The following is a 22984-nucleotide window of genomic DNA, read 5'->3' on the forward strand; positions in this document are numbered from 1 at the left end:
GAAAGGTACTGTATCATGAAGGTAGACTTAAGAAACTCAGGACTTCCTAAAATGGAATAAAATTTGCATCATAGGAGTCCCAGAAGATGAAGAGAAACAAAAAGGGGCAGAAGGTTTATTCAAACAAATTATAGTTGAAAGTTTCCCTAATCTGTGTAAAGACACAGACATCAAAATCCAAAAGCACAGAAAACTCCCATTAAATTCAACAAAAGCAGATCATCACCAAGGCATATCATAGTGAAATTCACAAAACACACAGACTAGGAAAGAATCCTGAAAGCAGCAAGGGGAAAAAAAAGTCCTTATCATACAAGGGAAGACAGAACAGGTTCTCAGCAGCCCTGTCCACAGAAACTTGGCAGGCCACAAAGGAGTGGCAGGACATATTCAATGTGACGAATGGGAAAAATATGCAGCCAAGAATTGTTTACCCGGCAAGGTTGTCATTCAGAACAGAAGGAGAGATAAATAATTTCCAAGACAAACAAAAACTAAAGGAGTTTAAGACCAGTCCTGAGGGAAAAAATGTTTTTTTGAGAGAGAGAGGGTGCAAGTGAGCAAGGAAGAGAGAGAGAGAGAATCCCATGAGGCACAGAGAGACAGAGACAGAGAGAGAGAGAGAGAGAGAGAGAGAGAGAGAGAGAGGCCAGGCTCAGCTGAACCAAGGCCCCAGCTCACCCTATGCAGGACTCAAACTCAAACTGTAAGATCATGACCTGAGCTGAAATCACATGCTTACCCGACTTAGCCACCATGGCTCCCCTTGAAAGAAATTGTAAGGGGGAGTCTTTGAGTGGAAAAAAAAAAAAGAACAAAAGCACAAAAAACTAGAAAGGACCAGAGAACATCACCAGAACACCAACTCTACAGGTAACATAGGGCACTAAAGCCATATATTTCAATAATTATTCTGACTGTAAATGTACTAAATGCTCTAATCAAAAGATTTATGGTATCAGAATGGACAAAACAACAAGATCCATCTATATGCTTCCTACAAAGGGTTCATTTTAGACCTAATGACACCTGCAGATTGAAAGTGACGGGTTGGAGGACCGACTACCATGCTAATGGACGTCAAAAGAAAGCCAGAATAGCCATACTTATATCAGATGAACTATATTTTAAACCAAAGACTATATCAAGAGATGAAGAAGGACATTATATCATCATTAAGGGGTCAATCCAGAAAGAATATAAAACAATTGTAAACATTCATGCCCCCAAATTGGCAGAACACAAATATATAAATCAACGAATCATAAACATAAAGGAAGTCATTGATAATAATACAATCGTAGTAGAGGACTTTAACACCCCATTTACATCATTGGACTGACCATCTAAGCAGAAAACCAACAAGGAAACAACAGGTTTAAATCACACACTGAACTGGATGGACCTAAAATATATATTCAGAACATTTCTTCCTAAAGCAGCAGAATACACATTCTTTTTGAGAGCACATGGGACATTCTCCAGAAGAGATCACACATGGGGTCACAAATCAGCCCTCAACAAGAACAAAAAGATTGAGGTCATACCATGCACATTTTTAGACCACAACACCATGAAATTTGAAGTTAACCACAAGAAAAAATTTGGAAAGCCATCAAATACACAGAGGTTAAAGAATATCCTACAAAAGAATGAGAGGGTTAACCGGGAAATTAAAAATTCCCCAGATGCAAATGAAAATAAAAACACGACGGTTCAAAACCTGTGGGATGAAGCAAAGGCAGTCCTAATAGGAAAGTATATTGCTATAGAGGCCTATCTCAAGAAGCAAGAAAGGTCTCAAATACACAACATAATCTTACACCTAAAGGAGCTAGAAAAGGAACAGCAAATACAGCCTAAAGCCAGCAGAGAAGGGAAATAATAAAGATTAGAGCAAAAAGAAACCATATAGAAACAAACAAACAAACAAAACCCTAGTAGAACAGATCAACAAAACTAAGTCTGGTTTTTTGAAAGAATAAAACTGATAACCCTCTGGCCTCACATGTCAAAAAGAAAAGAGAAAGGACCCCCAAAAGATAAAATTATAAATGACAGAGGAGAGATCACAACCAACACCACAGAAATACAAACAATTATGAAAGAATACTATGAAAATTATATTCCAGAAAACTGGGGAATCTGGGAGAAATGGAAAATTCCTAGAAACTTACAAACTAAAAAAACTGAAACAGGAAGAAATAGAAAATTTGAACAGATATATAACAAGCAAAGAGATTGAATTGTATTCAAAAAACTCCCAACAAACAAATGTCCTGGGCCTGATGGCTTCCCAGGGGAATTCTGCCAGATATTTAAAGAATTCTTCTCAAAGTGTTCCTATTCTTCTCAAACTGTTCCAATAAATAGGAATGGAAGGAAAATGTCCAAACTGATTCTACAAAGCCAGCATTACCTTGATTCCAAAACCAGAGAAAGACCCCATCAAAAAGGAGAATTACAGGTGAAAACCCCTGATGAACAAGGATGCAAAAATGCTCAACAAAATACTAGCAAATCGAATTCAACAATACATTAAAAGAAGTATTACCATGATCAAGTGGGATTATTCCTGGGCTGTGGGTTTGGTTCAATGTTGCAAATCAATCAACATGATACCCCACATTAATAAAAGAAAAACAAGGACCATATGACCCTGTCAATACATGCAGAAAAAGCATTTGACAAAATACAGCATCCATGCTTGATAAATACCTTCTACAAATAGGGATAGATGGACTATGCCTCAACATCATAAAGGGCATTTATGAAAAACCCATAGCTAAAATCATCCTCAATGGAGAAAAACTGAGAAACTTTCCCCTATGGTCAGGAACAAGACAAGAATGTCCAGTCTCACCATTACTATTTAACATACTACTGGAAGTCTTAGCTTCCGCTATCAGATAACAAAATGAAAGAAAAGGCATCCAAATTGGCAAGGAAGTATTCAAACTTTCACTTTTCACAGAAATCATAATACTCTGTGTAGAAAACCTGAAAGATTCCACCCAAAAATTGCTAGAACTAACACATGAATTCAGAAAAGTTACAGATTGTTAAATCGATGTAGAGAAATCTGTTGCATTTGTATACACCAATAACGAGGCAGGAAACAAAAAAAGAAACGAGGAATCAACCCTGTTTGGAATTGCACCAAAACCAATAAGATACCTAGGAATAAACCTAACTAAAGAGGAAAAAGTTCTGCACTCTCATTGATAAGTATAGAACACCTACAAAGAAATTGAGGATACAAAGAAATGGGAAAGCATTCCATGCTCATGGATTGGAAGAACAAATATTGTTCAAATGTCAATACTACCCAAAGCAATCTATAATTTAACACAGTCCCTATCAAAATACCACCAGCATTTTTCACAGAGCTAAAACAAACAATCCTAAAATTTGTATGGGGCCACAGAAGACCCCAAATAGCCAAAGAAACTCTGAAAAACAAAAAAACTGAAGGCATCACAATTCCAGATTTCAAGCTGTATTATAAAGCTGTAGTCATCAAGACAGTATGGTACTGGCACAAAAGAAGACACATATCAATGGAACAGAATAGAAAATTCAGAAATGGACCCACAACTATATGGTCAACTAATTTCTGACAAAGCAGGAATGAATATCCAATGGAAAGAAAATAGTCTCTGTAACAAATGGTGTTGGGAACACTGAACAGCAACAGAAAGAAGAAAGTAATGGGACAACTTTCTTACACCATACACAACAGGAAATTCAAAATGGATGAAAGGCCTAAATTTGAGATAGGAACCCATCAAAATCCATAACAGCTTCTTACTGTACAAATTGCTGGAGGCAAGGGAAACAAAAGCAAACATGAACCACTGGGAGTTTATCAAGATAAAAACCTTCTGCACAGGGAAGGAAACAACCAACCAAAGTAAAAGACAATCTACAGAATGGGAGAAGATATTTGCAAATGACATATCTGATAAAGGATTAGTTTCCCAAATCTATAAAGAACTTAGCTAAAGAAGACATCCAGATGGCTAACAGACATGTGAAAATATGCTAACGTCATGAGAAAGAATGAAATCCTGCCATCTGCAGCAACGTGGATGGAACTGGAAGATATTATGCTAAGTGAAATAAGTCAGTCAGAGAGAGACAGATATATGTTTTCACTGATATGTGGAACTTCAGAAACTTAACAGAAGACCATGGGGGAAGGGAAGGGGAAAATATAGTCACAGAGATGGAGGGAGGCAAACCATAAGTGACTCTTAAATACAGAGAACAAACTGCGGGTTTATAGGGGGTAGGGGAGAGGGGGAAATGGTGATGGGCTTTGAGGAGGGCACTTGTTGGGATGAGCAGTGGGTGATGTACGTAAGTGATGAACCGTGGGAATCTACCCCCAAAACCAAGAGCACACGGTATACACTGTATGTTAGCCAACTTGACAACAAATTATATTAAAAATAAATAAATAAATAAACACAAATGTTTAAAAAAAATGGAAGAAAATATGCTCACATTTTGCTGCCAGGATGTCTAAAATGAACAGCACAGGACATAACAGATGTTGTCAAGTATGTGGAGAAACGGGAACCCTCTTGCAGTGTTGGTGGGAATGTAAACTGGTGTAGCCACTCTGGAGAACAGTGTGGAGGTTCCTCAGAAAACTAATAATAGAAATACCCTATGATCCAGCAATGGCAATACCAGGTATTTACGCAAAGGGTACAAAAATACATATTTGTAGGGGTACATGCACCCCAACGTTTATAGCAGCATTATCAACAAGAGCTAAACGATGAAGAGAGCCCAAATGTCCATCTAGTGATGAATGGATAAAAAAGAGGTGGTATACACGCACGTGCGCGCGCACACGCACACACACACACATTAACATGCAGACACACACACACGTGTAATGGAATATATATGATTTATCTTCAAGAAATCTCCAAGTGCATTTGAAAGAATGTGTATTCTGTGGATGACTGGAATGTTCAATAAATGTCAGATTTGTACTATTGGTTTGCAGTACGGCTCTAATCTTCTTTATGTTTATTGATCTCTGCATAGATGTTCTATCCATTGTGGAAAGTGATATATTGCAGTTTCTGACTATTACTGTTGTATTGTCTGTTTCTCAATTTCTGTCTGCTTTGTTTTCAGGTATTTGGCACTGAGTTATTAGGTGACTATATATGCAGAATTGTTTCATCCTTCTGATAGTTTGATATTTTATCATTATAAGATGTTGCTGTTTGTCTTTACTAGCATTTTTTCTTTATGTCATATACTAATATTTATTCAAATAACATATATTTATATATTTATATCATATCCTGGTCATGTTATATTTTATGTCCTATGAGTGTGATATTGAAGTTTTATGACCTTCTTTTCACTACCTATTCTTTCTAAAGCTACTCAATCACAGTCTTTCTCCCGTTTGGACTTTACATTTCATGCTGCGAGTTTCTCTTTTTCTTTGTGCAATTCTTTCTGCAAATTTTTTGACACATAGCTTAAATGTAGATTTCTCTAGAGAAATTTGTTTCTTTCTTATAAATTTGAGTCAATATCAATCCAGGACAATAATAAACTAAACTAGTGACTTGCAGGTACTTTGACCCAAAATAGCAAAGCAAATTTGGATTACAAATCACAGAAGGGTTAGTCTGTCATTGCAAATTCTTTGAAGTAGCTGTTTTGCTCACTTTGTGTTAGCTCCAAGCAAACCTCCTTAGAATAATTTCTTCTTAACATGAATAGACACTTCTCTAAAGAAGACATCCGGATGGCCAACAGGCACATGAAAAGATGTTCAACGTCGCTCCTTATCAGGGAAGTACAAATCAAAACCACACTCAGATACCACCTCACGCCAGTCAGAGTAGCCAAAATGAAGAAATCAGGAGACTATAGATGCTGGAGAGGATGTGGAGAAACAGGAACCCTCTCGCACTGTTGGTGGGAATGCAAATTGGTGCAGCCGCTCTGGAAAGCAGTGTGGAGGTTCCTCAAAAAATTAAAAATAGACCTACCCTATGACCCAGCAATAGCACTGCTAGGAATTTATCCAAGGGATACAGGAGTACTGATGCATAGGGGCACCTGTACCCCAATGTTTATAGCGGCACTCTCAACAATAGCCAAATTATGGAAAGAGCCTAAATGTCCATCAACTGATGAATGGATAAAGAAATTGTGGTTTATATACACAATGGAATACTACGTGGCAATGAGAAAAAATGAAATATGGCCCTTTGTAGCAACATGGATGGAACTGGAGAGTGTGATGCTAAGTGAAATAAGCCATACAGAGAAAGACAGATACCATATGGTTTCACTCTTATGTGGATCCTGAGAAACATAACAGAAACCCATGGGGGAGGGGAAGGAAAAAAAAAAAAAAAAAAAAGAGGTTAGAGTGGGAGAGAGCCAAAGCATTAGAGACTGTTAAAAACTGAGAACAAACTGAGGGTTGATGGGGGGGTGGGAGGGAGGGCAGGGTGGGTGATGGGTATTGAGGAGGGCACCTTTTGGGATGAGCACTGGGTGTTGTATGGAAACCAATTTGACAGTAAATTTCATATATTAAAAAATAAAAAATAAAGAAAAAAAAGAATAATTTCTTCTTGTTCTTGAAGATAGAGTTGATGTGATTCATGTCACCCTTTCCTGAGGATATGAATCTATGAATCTTAACTCCCATATTTTCAGGGAGAGATGTTTCTCATGAAATAGAATAAGCTCTGGGCATTATTTCCTGTCTAGTAAGTTCCTGAGCCTGAGAAGTCAAGCTAAGATTTTCTAGATTTGAAATACACCTTGAGTATCAGAGCAACGATCATCCCTAGCTTTTTGCCCATTATTATATTTTGGCCTAAATGATTATTATTCTCCTGATTTTTCTTTTGGGTGAAATATATACAATATATATTTTATACATATTATTTTATACATATATGTATAAATCATGATTAGTTGCTTTTATAGGAAGAGGCAGCCTTAAAACTTAGTCTACTGTGTTACTGGAAGAGGATCCCCATTCACAATTGTTTCATTTCTGAGATTTATCCAGCACCAGACGAGGTGGTAGAATACAAGTCTACCTAAGCCAATGGTGATCTGTGTCTTGTGTGAGCCAGCGCTGGTCTGTGAATGTGCATCAGCCCACAAACAGATGGAGACAGAAAAGAAAGTGAAACCTTATCCTGTCTCAGACTGGTAATCAACACAATAATAAGCCTGTATATCAAGTCATTGGATCTGCTAAAAACAGTTTGGTTACTAGCTGTTCGTGGACCAGACGTGGAGGAGCACAATGTCTAACCTGGAATGATTTTGCAGACTTTTGTGAGGGTCACATAAAACCTGGTAAATTTTGGATACTCTGCACGGACAAAGAAATATGAAGTGTCAGTGTATGTATAAGGATCATCTGAAGTGTTACAGATCTGGGTTACTTAATCCTAGAAAGAGACAAAGGCTGGAGAAGACATTTTGAACAATCACTTCATCATCCGAAAGTGCTACTCCACTTACTTGTCAGTACAACTGGAGTAGACAAAAGCTGGACCCCATAACAACTATCAAGGGAAAAAGTTGAAAGACACCATATTTAGTCACTCCTTCCTCCAATCTGACCTGAGTGCCTACAATGTATCATATCAAGTTGTAGTCTCAAATCACTGCTCCAAATGTTGCAATTTCTCATTCTTTTTCCATTCCTGGCCCCCGGTTTCCATGCCCAGAACTAGTATCCTCTTCCCATATGAAAAATTTCCACATTTAAAAATGTTGACGGAGGGCAGAGACCATGGAGAGGAGAACCCACTTTGCCAAACACTCTTGCATTGGACGTGGCATGAAACTTCACAGTCACGTAACCACCTGCCAGAATCTCTGTCAGGACATGGGACAGATAGGCTGGGACCGCACTACATGGCATTTGGCACAGGTGTTTGAATGACAGTGGTGTCATGCAGTTGCAAGGGGCAGCAGCAACAGCAGTCCTAGCCTCCGGATCCAGTGTCCTATGTCAGGGGACTCTGTCGTGAGGGTGACATCTATACCCAGGAGCAGGGCCCTGGCTATATGTGAGACTCCCCCTAGGGTCCATTGTGGATTCTGTTCCCATCTGTGTAGCCTCACGCCTGCTTTGTGACATTCCTTGAAATAGAACAAGGCCCCACATTCTCTTTCTCTCATCCCAGTCTGTAACTATGCACATGTATCATAAAGAGGCAGAAGTCGATGTAGGGAATAGCGTTAGAGAGCATGATTTCAGATTACTTTTCACCAGTTTTACTGAGATATAACTGACAAACACCATTATGTCAGTTTAAGGCTACAGTTTCTTGACTTGATACATTTCTATGCTGCAAAATGCTTACAACCAGAGCATTAGCCTAGACCTGCACCTTGTCACATAGTTACCATTTCCTTTGTGGTGCAAACATTTAAAATCTACACTCTTGTTATCTCAGAGATTTTATGTTGAGCTGATAACCACTTCCTCAATCTGCCTCCCGGCTCTGCACCCTGGGAGAGAAAATATGTATCTCCCAGCAGGTCTTGCATTTTTCTTGCTAGAAAAAACAACATTTAAATGTGGATGTAAGACCCCTTCCCACAATGAGGGCTCTCATCAATGACTTCACTGCATCTCTATCTGGTGGAACCCCGGGGTTGCTTGTGGGTTTGTTACAAAATGCTCAGTCCTCTCCCCACCGACCATGTTAGAGTGTTGGGCGTGGACCCAGGAATCACTACTTAATAAGCCCCACAGAAGAGGGTGAGGCACAGCCATGTGGGAATCGTGCTTTATGTGCTTGGTGCTCAGTGTGTGATCTGAAGACCGGAAGCAGCACCAAACTTGTTATAAACCCAGAATCTCATACTCTATTGCAGAATATCTACCTCTTCCCAAGTTCAGGAAATTCCTGTGCACACTGAAGGCTGGGTCTCCCTGGAGTGTGTGCCTTCTAGGCGCAGAACCAGAACTGTGCAGTGTGCTCTGATCAGCTTGCTTAGTGCTGGTGAGTCCATGGTTTGGTCCTGTTCCTTTCTCTTCTATGGCCATCATCCCCTTGGTGACCTCATCTATGCTAAAGGCTCTAAACATCATTTATATGATGTCAACATCCATATCTATTTTTCCAACCTAGATATTTCTCCTACCCTGTGATCTGTATCCAACAGCCAACCGCACTTGTATTTCTAATCATCTCAGTTTCCACACTCCTAATGGGATGCCTGTGATGCTGCTTCCCCAAATGTCCTACTTCCAAAATCTTCCCTGTTTCATTGGAAGACAACCCCCCTTTCTTCTTGCAGTCTGAAGTATTGGATGCTGTCCTTGATTCCTCCTTCTCACAACACAGAAATAATACATTAGGACATGCTGCTAAGTTCATCTTTAAATGTACCCAGAACATACACTCACACACACAGACACTAACCAGAGTACAGTCACTCCCTCTTATTGTCTCTCTTCAAACCCCAAAATAAATCCAACATCCCCCCTCCTGAAACGGCACTGGCTTCCTATACTTTCCCTACTGGTGTCCCGCCCTTCACCTCTCGATTCTGCACAGCAGCAAACAGATGCTGCTAAGACAAGTAGTACGACGTGAACCATCTGATCTAAACCATCCGGGGACTCCACATGTCACTCAGAGAAAACTCAAAAGCCTTCAAATCCTAACCTAGACATCTGAGCGCATTTGAGCACCTGAGACATGCTCTCTGCGCCAGCCACAGTGGCCTCTCACCCTTCCTCGAACAAGGACATGCTCCTGCCCTAGTGCATGTGCCTGGAGGTTCCCCTGCGTGGAAAGAACTCCCTGAGACATGCTCTTCAACAATTCCTTGTGTCCTGCACATCTCTCCTGAGGTCAGCTTCCCAGGAAGGCTCACACTTACCACCGTAGTAAAGTAGCCACCTTGAGTGTCCCCACACAGGTAATTCTCTGGGTCACCTTCCTCAAAGCACCTACCAATTTCCATTTAAACACTTCCCTTATTTACCACATTTATACAGTATACGGTTGACTCTGAATTAACACTGGTTTGAACTGTGCACATCCACCGATATGTGGTCTTTTCTACAATAAGTGCTGTCAATGCAGTTTCTCTGAGGGTTTCTTACTATTTTCCCCAGCTTAATTTATTGTAAGAATACATGTACATATCTATGTAATGTACAAAACATGTGTTGAACGACTGTTCCTGTTTTCAGTAAGGCTTCTTATGAACAGTACATTATTAGTGGCAGTATTTAAGTTTCGGGGGAGTCAAAAGTTATACTTGGATTTCTGATTGCTCAGTGGGGTCAATGCCCTCAGTCCCCACATTGCTCCAAGGCCAAGTAGAGTCTGTCCCTCACCCCTAGGACATATTCTCCACAAGACCAGCACATTTGCCTCTTCTTACTTACTGAGCTGTCCCAGATAAGAAAAATAGCGGGTCCTGCACGTGGCACACGACATTGTCAGTGGAACAGGTGGTCAGCGGAGAGGACCTCTGTCTTCTGGATGAGCCTCAGGCACAGCGGGTCCGTGGCAGCTCCCGCACAAAGTGCCCCCACCTCACCATCAGTGCCGCCTCTACTTTCCCCCAGGGCTGCTCCCCCCTCCACCCTCTCTGCTCAGCTCCCCCCTCCCACAGTGTTTTCCCTGCACAGCACAGCACACAGTTATAGTCCTGTCTTCAGAATCACTGTACTCAGGCTCTATGGGACTCTTTCTCCAACCAAATAGAAATCTACATTAGACCCTGATTTATAAATCCATGAACGTGGATGGGAGCCAGAACCAGCATTACCAGAACTAAGGGCAAGAAGAGGGGGAAGAGAGGCAGGGAAGGTAGAAACTAACTGAAGTTGAACAAGGATGAGAAACTCCCAGATTCCTCTCTGTCTACCTCAGGATGTAAAGAATATCCAGAAGACAACTCTAGAGGGAGGAGATGGATGAATCTGAAAATTCATGTCTCCAAACCACAGAGACTCCTGTGTGCAGGGCCCATCTAGGCCGGTGGGAACGACAGTCCAAAGGACTCCTGGTGCTGTAACCACCGGGGTCATCTGGGGAGAAGGAGACAGGAATCGGACACAAGAGCAAGAACAGGCCTGAGGCTCCACAGAAACAAAGAAGAAAATACACCCAAAAGATGGGGCTGAGGTCATGACCCAGGATGGAGCCTGGGCTGACCCAGTCACAGGAAGCTCTTGTTGCACAAGGTCCTGGTGACAGGTGATGTCCAAGCCCCTATGATCTCAGGTCCTGGTGAGATAAGGTTCCACAGAAGGGACAAGGACAAGGAGCAGAGACAATGACCCAGCTGACGAGGGAGCACGACACACCAAGGACGCACTGAGCACCGACTGGACCCAGGCCCCGTCCACGCTCGGCTCCTCCAGCCCTCTCCTGTCCCCACCTGCAACAGACACGGCACAGGAAACGGCGGGTTCTGGGAGGTTCTCAGGGCTTTCATTTGTTTTCTGTTCCAACCATACAAATCCTCTCTTTTATTACCTCATCATGCCCACATACCCAGAATTACAAAACACAAATTCCTATCTGGATTCTCATATTCAGTAGGGAAGTAAGGCGTCAGTACTCAGCCCAACATGAACTAAAGACAGGGATGGAGACGGAACACGAATCAGTACGGGAGGGGTCATGGTGGGCATGGGGGCCAGTCTCCTGTGTCCTCACAATATGCTAATAGGAACACAGACACATTCTGACACCATCCTCAGAAAGTCAGGGGATCTTGATGTCACCAAGTGGGAGTGTGAACGGATCCCACTTCTCCACAGGCAGCGGGTCTCACACTGTGAAAAAAAATCATCATGAACACATTTAGGTCAGTCACATAAGTGCCACACACTCAACAGCCCCACGCATGCTCAAAGTGTCCCTAGTGCCCCCACTCCTCCCCACTTCACCCTCCAGAGTCTTACCTTTAGGAGCCATTAGAGATGAATCAGAGCCCTGGGTACTGTCGTCGCCTGGGGTAGAACAAACAGGACATGATCAGAGCCATAGGAGTTGAGACTAAAGGAGCAGCCAAGGGGGAAGGGGGGTGACCCATGGGATCCTGTCTACACTATCCCAGGTTTCAGGGATCACCCCCTCCACACTTACATGCAGCGTGAGAATAGCTTGGTCCTTTTCCTCCTGTGGAAGAAAATAGCATGTTAGAGACCTGGGACAGGTGGGCCATGTGATCCTAGAGTAACCTCCTAGTCCTGGTCCACAATGACATTTCCAGAGTTCTGACTGAACACCCAGGACAGGATTGGGACACGTGAAGAAAGAGGTGTGGGGTCACAGGACCACCTGACTTGCTGGAGGTCTGGCTTCAGCAGGGACCTTCCTCTCTGTCCTGTCACTGCTGGGAATCAGGTCCCCGTCACCAGAATTACCAAGTGAAAATCTGTTCTTCATTTTCACATGTGCTTTGCTACAGAGTGAATGTTAGTAACGGCTCCAGAGTGGGCAGGTCCATGTGTGTGGATGGAAATTCCCAGGAACCAGGCAGGACAATGTGCTACCTAGGAAACCCCCCAGCGGGACAAGAGAACTCAGATCCCCCCACTCTGTTCCTACCTGAGAACTTCGTCCTCCAGATCACAGCTCCAACCACCACAGTGACCACAAGGACAACCACACCAGCAATGATGCCCAGAATGGTGATGGCGGGCAGAGAGGATGGCTCTGGAAAGGGAAGGAAGGTGAGGGGCCCAGACCCCCGGCTTCAGTTCTGACTCTGAAATTTCCAGAAGGGCCCTGCTTTCCCTGACATGGGGCTCTACCCCAAACCCTCCTTACCCCATCTCAGGGTGATGGGCTGGGGCAGCCCCTCATGCTGCACATGGCACGTGTATCTCTGCTCCTCTCCAGAAGGCACCACCACAGCTGCCCACTTCTGGAAGGTTCCATCTCCTGCAGGCCTGGTCTCCACAAGTTCTGCGTCCTGGGTGTGGTCCTGCCCATCACGCTGCCAGGTCAGGGTGATCTCCGCAGGGTAGAAGCCCAGGGCCCAGCACCTCAGGGTCACCTCACGGTCAGAGATGGGGTGGCGGGTCACCCGTGTGTTGGGAGACTCTAAGGAAGAAGAAACAGAGAATCCACACTGTGGTTTAGCTTTATGGGCCACTGAAACTGCATCCACGTGACCATCCTGAGGTGGACAGGACAACTGGTCTGGATGGAAGAAGCACAAAACCCAGACAGCAGTCTAGCCTTTGGGATCTCCTGATTCTTGTTAAGTTCTGGAATCAGGGAGAGAAGCCCGGGTAGGGAGCTGCTGGTCTAAAGGGGGAACACACTGTGGTCCTGACTGTGGTGGAGGATGAGTGACTCAGAAAACCCGGAGTCAGATCTCCAAACATGTTCTCAGATGGAGACAAGGCCTTGAGAGGGAAAGTCAGGGTTCACAGGATGGCTGCCAGGGTCCGAGGGAACTGCTGATGGGTTATTTCTGGGATGATCTCAACCTGCATCCCAGGGACAGACTGGATTCCTGTCTCTCTTTTAGAGAAAAGCACCCTCAAGGTGAGTCAGTCTCTAGTAGGAATATGAACTTCGAGGCGGATCTCCCTCTTCCCACTCGGGGAGGGGCGCTGTTCTGACACTGAGGCCATTTTCCCTTTCTCGTGGGCAGCCAGCCCCAGTGGAGGGGAGATCGAGGAGGCCCGGTGGTCCCGGTACCTGCGCGCAGCAGCGTCTCCTTCCCCATGTCCAGGTATTTGGCGAGCCACTCCACGCACGTGCCCTCCAGGTAGTTCCTCTCCTGCTCGGCCCAACCGGCCTCCTCCCACTTGCGGCGGGTGATCTGCGCCGCTGTGTCCGCCGCGGTCCAGGAGCGCAGGTCCTCGTTCAGGGCGATGTAATCCTTGCCATCATAGGACTCCTGACTGTACCCGCGGAGGAGGCGGCCGTCCGGTCCGACGTCACAGCCATATGTCCACTGGATGTTGTGCGACCCTGTCCCCGCCCCCAGAGCAGCAGTGATTAAGGTGAAACCGAAAGTAAACCCGCCTAAAACCTCCCTCGGGCTCCTCCAGGGTCTTGGGACGGGGGTCACGAGGCCTCGGGTTTGCACTCTGACCCGGAGAATCGGGGCGACCCCGGCCCGTCGTGACCTGGACACGGGCCCGCGTCGCTCACCGGACTCGCTCTGGTTGTAGTAGCGGAGCATCGTGTTCAGGTTCACTCGGGAAATCTGTGCGTTGTTCTTCTCCTTCCGCGTGTTCCGGTCCCAATACTCCGGCCCCACCTGCTCCATCCACGGGGCCCGCGGCTCCATCCTCGGATTCGGGGCGTCGCTGTCGAACCGCACAAACTGCGTGTCGTCCACGTAGCCCACGGAGATGAAGCGGGGCTCCCCGAGGCCGGGCCGGGACACCGCGGTGTCGAAATACCTCAGGGAGTGGGAGCCTGCGGGCGCGGAGGGGCTGAGACCCCGCCCGACCCTCCTCCCCGCGCGGGGCCCGGGTCCCAGGGGGAGGGGGACGGGAGGGCAGGGCGAGGGGGACCCGAGTTGGGGAGAGCAGGGCGGAGTCCGGGAGGGTCGGGGGAGGGCAGGCCAGGGCGGGCTCGGAGGCGGGTGGGGATCTGGGGTCGGGGCGGAGGACAGTCGCCTCCCCGGAGGTTCCGCGTCCCCGCCGGGCGGTCCTCTCCCTCCTGCCCCGCAGAGTCCCTTTCCTCCCGACCCCGCACTCACCCGCCCAGGTCTGGGTCACGGCCAGAGCCCCCAACAGCAGCAGGAGCACAGTTTCGGACATCACGAACCGCATCCTCGGGGTCTGGGAACAAATGTGAGTCTCAGGAGGCGGGTGCGGAAACTTGATACCCCGGAACCGCGGTGCCGCTCATTGGCTTCTCCGGAAACCGGACACTAATAGGAGTGTGAACCGAGGCCGCGTCATCAGTATCCAGGCAGAATGACCTGACACAGGTTGTGACAGGGAGAAGTGAAACCAGGGCAGATGGGGACTCCCCAACACTGGGCTTGCCTGCCCCCGACGCCGCCCTGGGGCCAGAGTCCCTGAGAGGCGGGCCTGGGGACCTGGGACTTGGCCTGGATGCCTCACCTACTGCACAGAACGCTCTTAGTCCCACTGTGTCCCTGAGCCATGGACCGGGAGCTGTGTGAGTCACTGATTCTCCAGCATTTTGTTCTCAGGATATCTCTACAGTCTTACAAATTAGTGAGGATCCCAGGGATAATTGTGTGTCTGTGGATTATATCGATCTTTATTTACCGCAGTAGGAATAAAACAGGTTCAAATACTTATTAATTCATTTTCAATCATATGAAAACATAAATATTGTTTGTATGGAAAGTACCAATGTTCCCAAATAAAAGGGGCAGTGAGAATAGTGGTTTTGTTCCATTGTACATTTTTGCAAGTCTCTTTCTTGTCTGTCTCGTTGGAAGACCACTGGATGTTCAGATTTGCCTCTGCATCTATTGTGTTGTTTTGGCTGAAGTATATGAAAAAATGTATGTCCTTGACCAAATGTAGGAGAATAGTATGTATTATAACCGTTTCAGATAATTATGGATATTCATCTTTGATACTATATTAAAACTACACAATGTGTAATTTCTCTGAGGTTCTTTGCAAACTGGGCTTGAAACAGTATCATTAACTGTGTTTTACTGTTACATTAAATCCATAGGCCCATCTGCACATGGAATGGATCTGTACTAATGCATGAATGTTTTTAAGTAACGTGTTGTGTGTTGTTTCACTGAGTAATGTAGGTGTTCCAGCATTGATTAGAGTGGAATCGAATTATCAAAAAGTCATGTGTTTTGGGGCACCTGGGTGGCTCAGTTGGTTAAGCATCCGGCTTGGGCTCAGGTCATGATCTCAGGGTCCATGAGTTCAAGCCCCGCGTGGGGCTCCGTGCTAACAGCTCAGAATCTGGAGCCTGACTAGGATTCTGTGTCTCCCTGTCTCTCTGTCCTACCCCTGCTTGCACTGTCTCTCTTTCTCTCAAAAATAAATAAACGTTAAAAAAATTTTTTAAAGAAAGCCATTTGTTTTAATATGACCACAAAAGCCAACAGAAAAGGTGGTTAGTACTGAGAAACTGTCAAGCTTCTGGGTGGGTCACAGGTTTATGGGATGGGCTTCATGGGTGATGGGTTCTAAGGAGGACACTTGTTGTGATGAGCACTTGGCGTTGTTTGTAAGTGATGAATCACTCAATTCTTCTTGAACTAATATTAAACTGTATGTTAACTAACTGGAATTTAAATAAAAACTTGAGATAAACAAAGTAATGGTAAAAGCAGCGATTGTTCAGTAACCAGCACGGGGAGATGTTTGGTATTTGGTGGATCATACGGTGCCTTGTTTTTGTCTGTAATTGGACAAAGTTTTGTCATGGTTTCAGAGTGTCCTTGTGTGCTGTCGATGTTCGGTGAGATGACTGGCTCCTGTCCCACAGGAATAATATGGCCCAGTGGTGGCATCAGTCAGCTTCTGTCCACACTGAGGCCCAGCTGTCAGTGTCAGACCAGTTCCCAACGTGAGGGCTGCTGTTTCTTCTGTCTTCAATTGCATATTTTAAAATACGTACAACCCATCAATAATAATTAAAGACTTGGTGTTTTGGGGAGCCTGGGCGGCTCAGTCGGTTAAGGGTCAGACTCCTGATCTCATGGTTTGTGAGATGGAGCCCTGTGTCAGGCTCTGTGCTAACAGTGGGGACCCTGCTTGGGATTCTCTCTCTTGACCTCTCTGTCTCTGTCTCTGCCCCTCCCCTGCTCATACTCAGTCTGTCTCTCTCTGTCTTAAAATAAGTAAATAAACTTTCAAAAAAATCTGGAGGACTTTTAAATCCTTAAATATTCCCACATACATTGGCCCTGTTAGGGTTCTTAAATATGTTTATTTCTTCTTGTATCACACCCTGAGGAGAAGCTTTATTTCAGATTATGGATTGTGCAACTTTTTCACACTAAAACTACTCCCACAATTAGGGTAGGTCTTAGGTTTAATATTTCATAAGCAGGAATATTGTTCATGGTCGTTCCAGACCCTGGTTCCAATACTTATCCCTTTGTCATGGAGTATCTCATTCCTGTCTCCTAACATGTCTGCCAGATTTGGTTACTGTTCTCTGTATCTCCTCAGAGACCGATTTGCTGAGGAAAATCCAAAGCAAAGGAGAGAAAGGAAAAGTAATTATCCTTAGAGGAATAAAGGAATCATGTAGTGGGGAATAAGAGGGACTTAGTGGTTTCATGTGGCGGGTGTACTTCCAGAAATCTCCCACTCTGGCACATTGTCATTCTCCCCCCATACACACACCCATGGGCCCACATCCCCCCACTCTCCACACACAGGCAAGATCTTTGTGAAGTCTGTGCAGCGTTGCATTGCCCTGGCCCAGCTCTTGGTGGAGCAGAACTTGCCAGCCATTGCCATCCACTGTAGGATGCCCCGAGAGGAGAGGTGAGGGAGAGATGGAAAGATGTCTTGTGTCCTTGGGAGGAAATGAGACCCCTGAGATAAAGGACTGTGAACATTTTTATGATTGTCTTTCTGACAAAGGCTTTCTTGGTATCAGTAGTTTAAAGGTCTTCAATAACGAATTCTTGTGGCCAGCAACCTATGTAGCCAAGGCATGGACATTAAGCAGGTGAACTCTGCCATCAACTACCACTGGCCTGGTGATTCCAACACCTACCTGTAAGCTGCACACCCACACGGACCTCCCAGTGTCCTCTCCCAGCCCCTGATTTCCTATGTATTCATACATTACACCCTCGTCCCTCCTTTTGGGTGTCTTCCTACTTTGGGGTCTTCCAGTGCTACCCTCTGTCCCCTTCCAGGAGGCCAGTGCAGGCCAGTTGCCCGAGGGGATTGTCCATCACATTTATGTCAAGTGAAAACAATGCCAAGATCCTCAGTGACGTGCAGGGTCAAACTGAGGTCGATGGTACTGAACTGCCTGATGAGATGGACATTTCCTCCTCCAGTGAGTATTGATTGAGTATGAAATTGGTTCCTCCAACCCTTCACAGTCCCCTTGTTCCTTAGAGACTTTGTCTTGAACCATGTCGTGCAGAGAATGGTGCCTGATGCCTAATGGGTGCCTGACAAGTTTATGTCCCCCGACCTTGATGCCATGTTGGGATGTTTTCTTCATTTCTATGTCCAGTCCCTTTCCTCTCTCATCCAGTTAGTTGTTTTTGCATCCCAGTGTCTCCTCTGACCCCACACCCCACACGAACACCTGCATGTATAGGGGTCTGTGTTTCTGCCAGTCTCACTTAGCCTTCCCATGCCTTATTGTAACTGTGCATGTTTTCTCTGCAGTTGCAGTCATGGGAGAGGACGCACCCATTCACAGAGCCTGATGCAGGTCTCACACCCAGGAACCAGCAGATCATACATGACTTGAGCTGAAATCAAGAGTCAGATGCCCAACCAACTTACCTACCCAGCCACCCCTACAGTTTATACTTCCTAATTAATTTCTTTTTAAAAATATTTTAACTGTGAATATAGTTGAAAGACACGATTACATTAGTTGCAGGTGCACAACACAGTGACTCAAATTCTGAATACATTCTCTGTTTTTGAGAGAGAGACAGCCAGAGCAGGGAAGAGAGGCAAAGAGGGAGGGAGGGGGGGGGAGGGGAATAAGAGAATCTCAAGCAGGCTGATTCCTGTGGGGCTGGATCCCATGACCCGGGGACCATGAGCGGAGAACCCACTGCCACCCAGGGACTTCACCCTCTGTCTACACCATGCTGTGCTCACCAGAGTGTAGCTGCCACCTGTCACCAGACAGTGATGTTGCAGTATCACTGATGATATTCCCTGTGCTGTGCCTTTTGTTCCTATGACCTGTTCCTTCCATACCTGGAGCGTGTGTCTCCCACTCCCCTCACCCACTGTGCCCATCCTCCCAACCTCCTTCCCTCTGGAAGTCATCCGCGAGTTCTCTGTATTTATAGGTCTGATTCTGCTGTTTGCTTGTCTATTTATTCATTTGTCTTGTTTTGTAAGTTCCACATAGGAGTGAGATCATGTGGTATTTGTCTTTCTCAGTCTGATTTCTTTCACGTAGCAGACACACTGCCCTGTTTGTCCATCCATGTTGTCACAAGTGGCAAGATCTCATCCTTTTTGTGGCCGCATAATATTCTAGTGTGTGTGTATATATGTGTGTGTATATACCACACATCTTCCTTAGCCATTTGTCTGTGGCAGGAACACAGGTTGTATCCCTGTTGCTTTTGAAAACAATGTCACTCACTGAACATCATTTGGGATGAGGGCGCCCCCTGGTGTCCGGGCCCCTGTCCAGGTGCTGGACCTGAAGGAGACCCTAGGGAGGCCCTGGCTGAGGAGGAGAAAGGCAGCTGGGTCTTCTCTCCTTAGTCCTGTGGCCGCACGTGGGATGAAAGGTCAGGGGACATCCCCCACTGCTCTGCTCTTGGGTGGATACTGACTGAGAAGCTTTAGTGGGGTCTGGACTGTAACCCAGGTAGAGATGTCTGAGCAGAAGCCTGGGTGTCAGTGGGGAGAGGAAGAAGTTTCTGAGCAGCCCTGGAGTCCACAGGGGTCAGGCTCAGGGGTGAGGAGGGATTGCAGGAGAGGAGAGCTCAGGAGCCCGTGCCATTGCTGAGGTGTCTGTGTTCCTGTGCACCTTGTCCTCCAGCCCCGTGATGATGATACAGGGAAAACCGAAAAGTAGAAACACTTCCTTGGACTCCTACTTCTAAATGTTTCAAAACTCAGTGAAACGAAAATCATTTCTGATGTGGAAATAGCATCTCAATGTCTATACAATGCTCCATAGTGTGGACATGTGCACTCACAGTTTGTGAGTTGACCCCACCTCAGGCGCTGGGCTGACGGCACTGAGTCTGCTAGGGATTCTCTCTCTCTCCCTCCCTTTCCCTCTCTCTCTGCCCTTCCCCTGCTTCTGTACTCTCTCTCCATCTCTCAATAAAAATAAATAAACCTTAAAAATAAAAGAATTGGTGTTTTCACTTTGGGGGATAAATACCCAAGAGTGCAATTATTGGATTATATGACGAGTCACTATGTTGTAAACCTGAAAGGAATGGAACAGTGTGTGTAAGCTGCATTCAAATACTAAGAAAAAAAAAAGATTATTAGAAATATTAGAGAACGCTTTGGAAAGGAAGACACGAAATGTCACACAGAAAACACACAAATGTTACCTATATTGGTAATAAATAAACACAAAGAAAATGAGAGTGTGGAATATGTAGAGAGACTGGTCCTAGAGGTGTGGTGATGAGAGGATTGCAAAGCAGGGGGCTAAGACTCTCCAGGAGCCAAAGCCTCGGTCCCCTGGCTCAAGCCACTTTTATTTTTGCAAATTGTTGACAACAGCAAGCACATACAACATAGTATTTGGCATCTTGACAGGTCATGTACCTGCAGTGTTTTCCATACTGGGTCATGAGTACATCTGGCACCAGATAAAACATTCTTATCCCCACAGTGGCCCCCGGATGATGTCCTTCTGGAGAGAACCATAACTCCCAGTGGCTTTCTGTCCTGGGAATGAAACTTCTTTCAGTTTCTTGCTGCTCTGTCCCTTTCGTTCAGGACATTCTTACAGTGCATCCGGCCTGCTGTTCTCCAGCATCTTTCCCTTTCTCTTTGTTTACGACTGTAGGAGGACATGGCATAACCCGAACTGTCATCGGTCGATATGTTGACGGGCTCGTCGTCTCTGGCACAGATTGTACATGCAAAGATAAATACATCGCATGTTAATGCAAACAGAATAGCAGTAGAGAAGCTAAAAATCTTAACATGCTCTACAGGGCTTAATTTTCCTCATCCCTCTGTTATACTTTCTAAGACCTTAGAACAGGATAACATGTCCAGATTGGTTTTGAAAATCTCATATATCTGTGCTTGCAGATGTTGAATGTCCATAGACACATTAGATTGTCGGAGCAAGTGTCTCTAACATCATTCCATGGAAATTTAGTGTTATTAAACGGTAATGCGGCTACACATACTGATGTAGTGTTCCAATCACATTATAATATTTGTCTTTGTAGCTCAGTAATTGACCTCCCAGCAGCATCACACAGCCTGTTGTAGGCCTGCAATCTCACTGGACTGTCTACTGTCAATATCCTGCTGTGTCTTCCAATGTTGGTGCGATTTCTCATGCCATTGTTGTAAAAATTGTACTGTCTGCACAGATTGGTGCAACGAGACAGCCGCAGTAGCTGCGGCCATAGTCACAGCAATAATGCCTATGAGAGCTGCAACAAGCATTCCAGCAAACCCTTGGTTTCAGTGAAGAACTCATAAAGCGGGGTCCATCAGATACATTTCTGAACAATGTTGCCATGGTGGAGACATGCGAATCAGCAGCCACAGGCCAGGGCGTGCTCTCAGTAAATATAAGCCTTTGGATGAGGGAGTAAAGGGTATAGAATTGTTAAGACAACTGTATAATGCGCAGTTAACACAGATTATAAGGGCCTCAGAATCATTCCAAACTCTCTGTCCCTTTAATAGTACGCATGGCAAATGGACACAAGCCCGTATGTACCAGGTACTATTGACCGTGAAAGATAAAGTAGAAATGTTGCTGGAGCTGTTTTTATACTACGTGCCCTTCCAGGTATGGAAAGGGTGGGGGGCAGCAGTTAATTTCCATAGATGCTTTTGTAAGGGTCCTGGTTGTAAATGAGGACTGGGCGCAGAAAATCCCCCACTGTGCCAAACAACAGAGTCATTAGCAGTGGTGAAGATGGTAAGATTATGAATCTCTGAGATTCAGGATGTGGGGTGCGCAGGGAAGATTGGGGACACCTGACTTGACCTCAAGTACTGCAGGAGTATTAGAATTTTTAAAACTCTGTGCCTCTATCATTTGCTAAAGACAACATGGTGGGTGAGAAACAGAGTGAGGAAAGTTCTGCACGGAGGCAATAGACATGGGGCAGGAGTTGGCGGAGTCATGTCAACATGTTGGATTTTTAGGGGAGGATTTTGTTTGCATGTATTTAGTTGTGTTTCATGTTGTTGCATAGGAGTAGGACAGCATGTTTGTATGGGGAACAGCTGAGGCAGCAGAGAGGGGGAAATGGATGATGCAGGTGCCCAAATGGAGGGGCAGCCTGAGACAGGAGGGGCGCCTCCACCCTCAGTAGAAGGTGAGGACACAGGTGCAGATGGGCGAGAGGGTAGGGAGGAGGTGCACTTCTCATGAGAGTGAGAAACAAAGGAGCTCATCACCTCAGAGAGGGGAGCAGGGAGGGGTGCAGGAGACTGAGGAGGGGGGAGGAAGTGAGAAGCAGCCCTCTCAGGAGGGGGACAGTGAGCTGACTGGGGAAATGGCATCTGGAGAGAGCAGGGCTGGGACCCCTGAGCTCTGTCCTCATCACCTTAGAGACAGAGAGAGCTCCAGCAGCAGGAGCATCTATCATAGACTAGGAGAAAATGCAACAAAGTAGCTCAGGTGTGAGAATTACCATCCTTTCTACTTTGTCCTCATTCGCTTTTCTCATTTTTAATTTTTCTACAGGGAATATACATCACCTCATATATATTGTACATCATACGTACACATCATAACCAGTTTATACATGTTTCTTTACACTTTAGAAAGGAAGGAGATGGTAGGAAAGTCAGCAGCTCAGGCCACTGAGCTGGGGGCGGGGGGGAGGGGGGGGACTGGGCCTGCCTGTCTGCGCCCTGGGCAGGGGACTCACAGAGACTTTGCTCCATTTCTCAGGACCCTGTTCTCTGGGGGTGGGAGGGCGGGGGCAAGCACGATCTTTCTCGTGCTTCTGGGGTGTGCTCCTTTATTCATTTATTACTATCTTGTCAGTTTAAATACTTTCTAGATGATGGATTTTGTATGTTACATGGCATATTAAGCTATTCTCATGGGAGTACTTGTCCATACAATCAAGCCCACCTGCTTCAGAAATGAAAATTCAA

General features: G+C 45.4%; 2 protein-coding genes and 1 long non-coding RNA gene across 10 annotated transcripts in view; 1 reads left to right on the plus strand and 2 right to left on the minus strand.

Moving 5' to 3' along the window:
• LOC132666874 (class I histocompatibility antigen, Gogo-B*0101 alpha chain-like) overlaps positions 1-22984 on the minus strand; it is a 426482-nt gene that overhangs the window by 358850 nt on the left and 44648 nt on the right. For 2 of the 7 annotated variants that reach the window (XM_078446715.2, XM_078446713.2), the window contains exons 1-7: positions 14731-14854; positions 14175-14444; positions 13716-13991; positions 12834-13109; positions 12612-12719; positions 12147-12179; positions 11963-12010 (exon numbers count right to left, since the gene is read on the minus strand). The exons of 2 other annotated variants lie outside the window; for them this stretch is intronic. In XM_078446715.2, coding sequence (XP_078302841.2) covers positions 11963-12010; positions 12147-12179; positions 12612-12719; positions 12834-13109; positions 13716-13991; positions 14175-14444; positions 14731-14803 — 1084 coding nt within the window. In that variant the 5' untranslated portion in view covers positions 14804-14854. Of the gene's footprint in view, positions 1-11464; positions 11834-11962; positions 12011-12146; positions 12180-12611; positions 12720-12833; positions 13110-13715; positions 13992-14174; positions 14445-14730; positions 14856-22984 lie in introns of those variants that run through there. 3 more of the 7 variants (XM_081795708.1, XM_081795707.1, XM_081795709.1) reach the window with 3 other exon arrangements.
• The window catches only part of LOC132666876 (patr class I histocompatibility antigen, A-2 alpha chain-like), a 538163-nt gene that overhangs the window by 291547 nt on the left and 223632 nt on the right, over positions 1-22984 (minus strand). The window lies entirely within an intron of this gene.
• On the plus strand, positions 17863-18533 carry LOC145715492 (uncharacterized). Its single transcript, XR_014137699.1, has 2 exons — positions 17863-18005; positions 18347-18533. It is a non-coding gene; the product is annotated as an uncharacterized LOC145715492 (long non-coding RNA).

The sequence above is a fragment of the Panthera onca genome, chromosome B2, assembly GCF_046562875.1.
Source record: "Panthera onca isolate mPanOnc1 chromosome B2, mPanOnc1 haplotype 2, whole genome shotgun sequence".
Lineage (NCBI taxonomy): Eukaryota > Metazoa > Chordata > Mammalia > Carnivora > Felidae > Panthera > Panthera onca.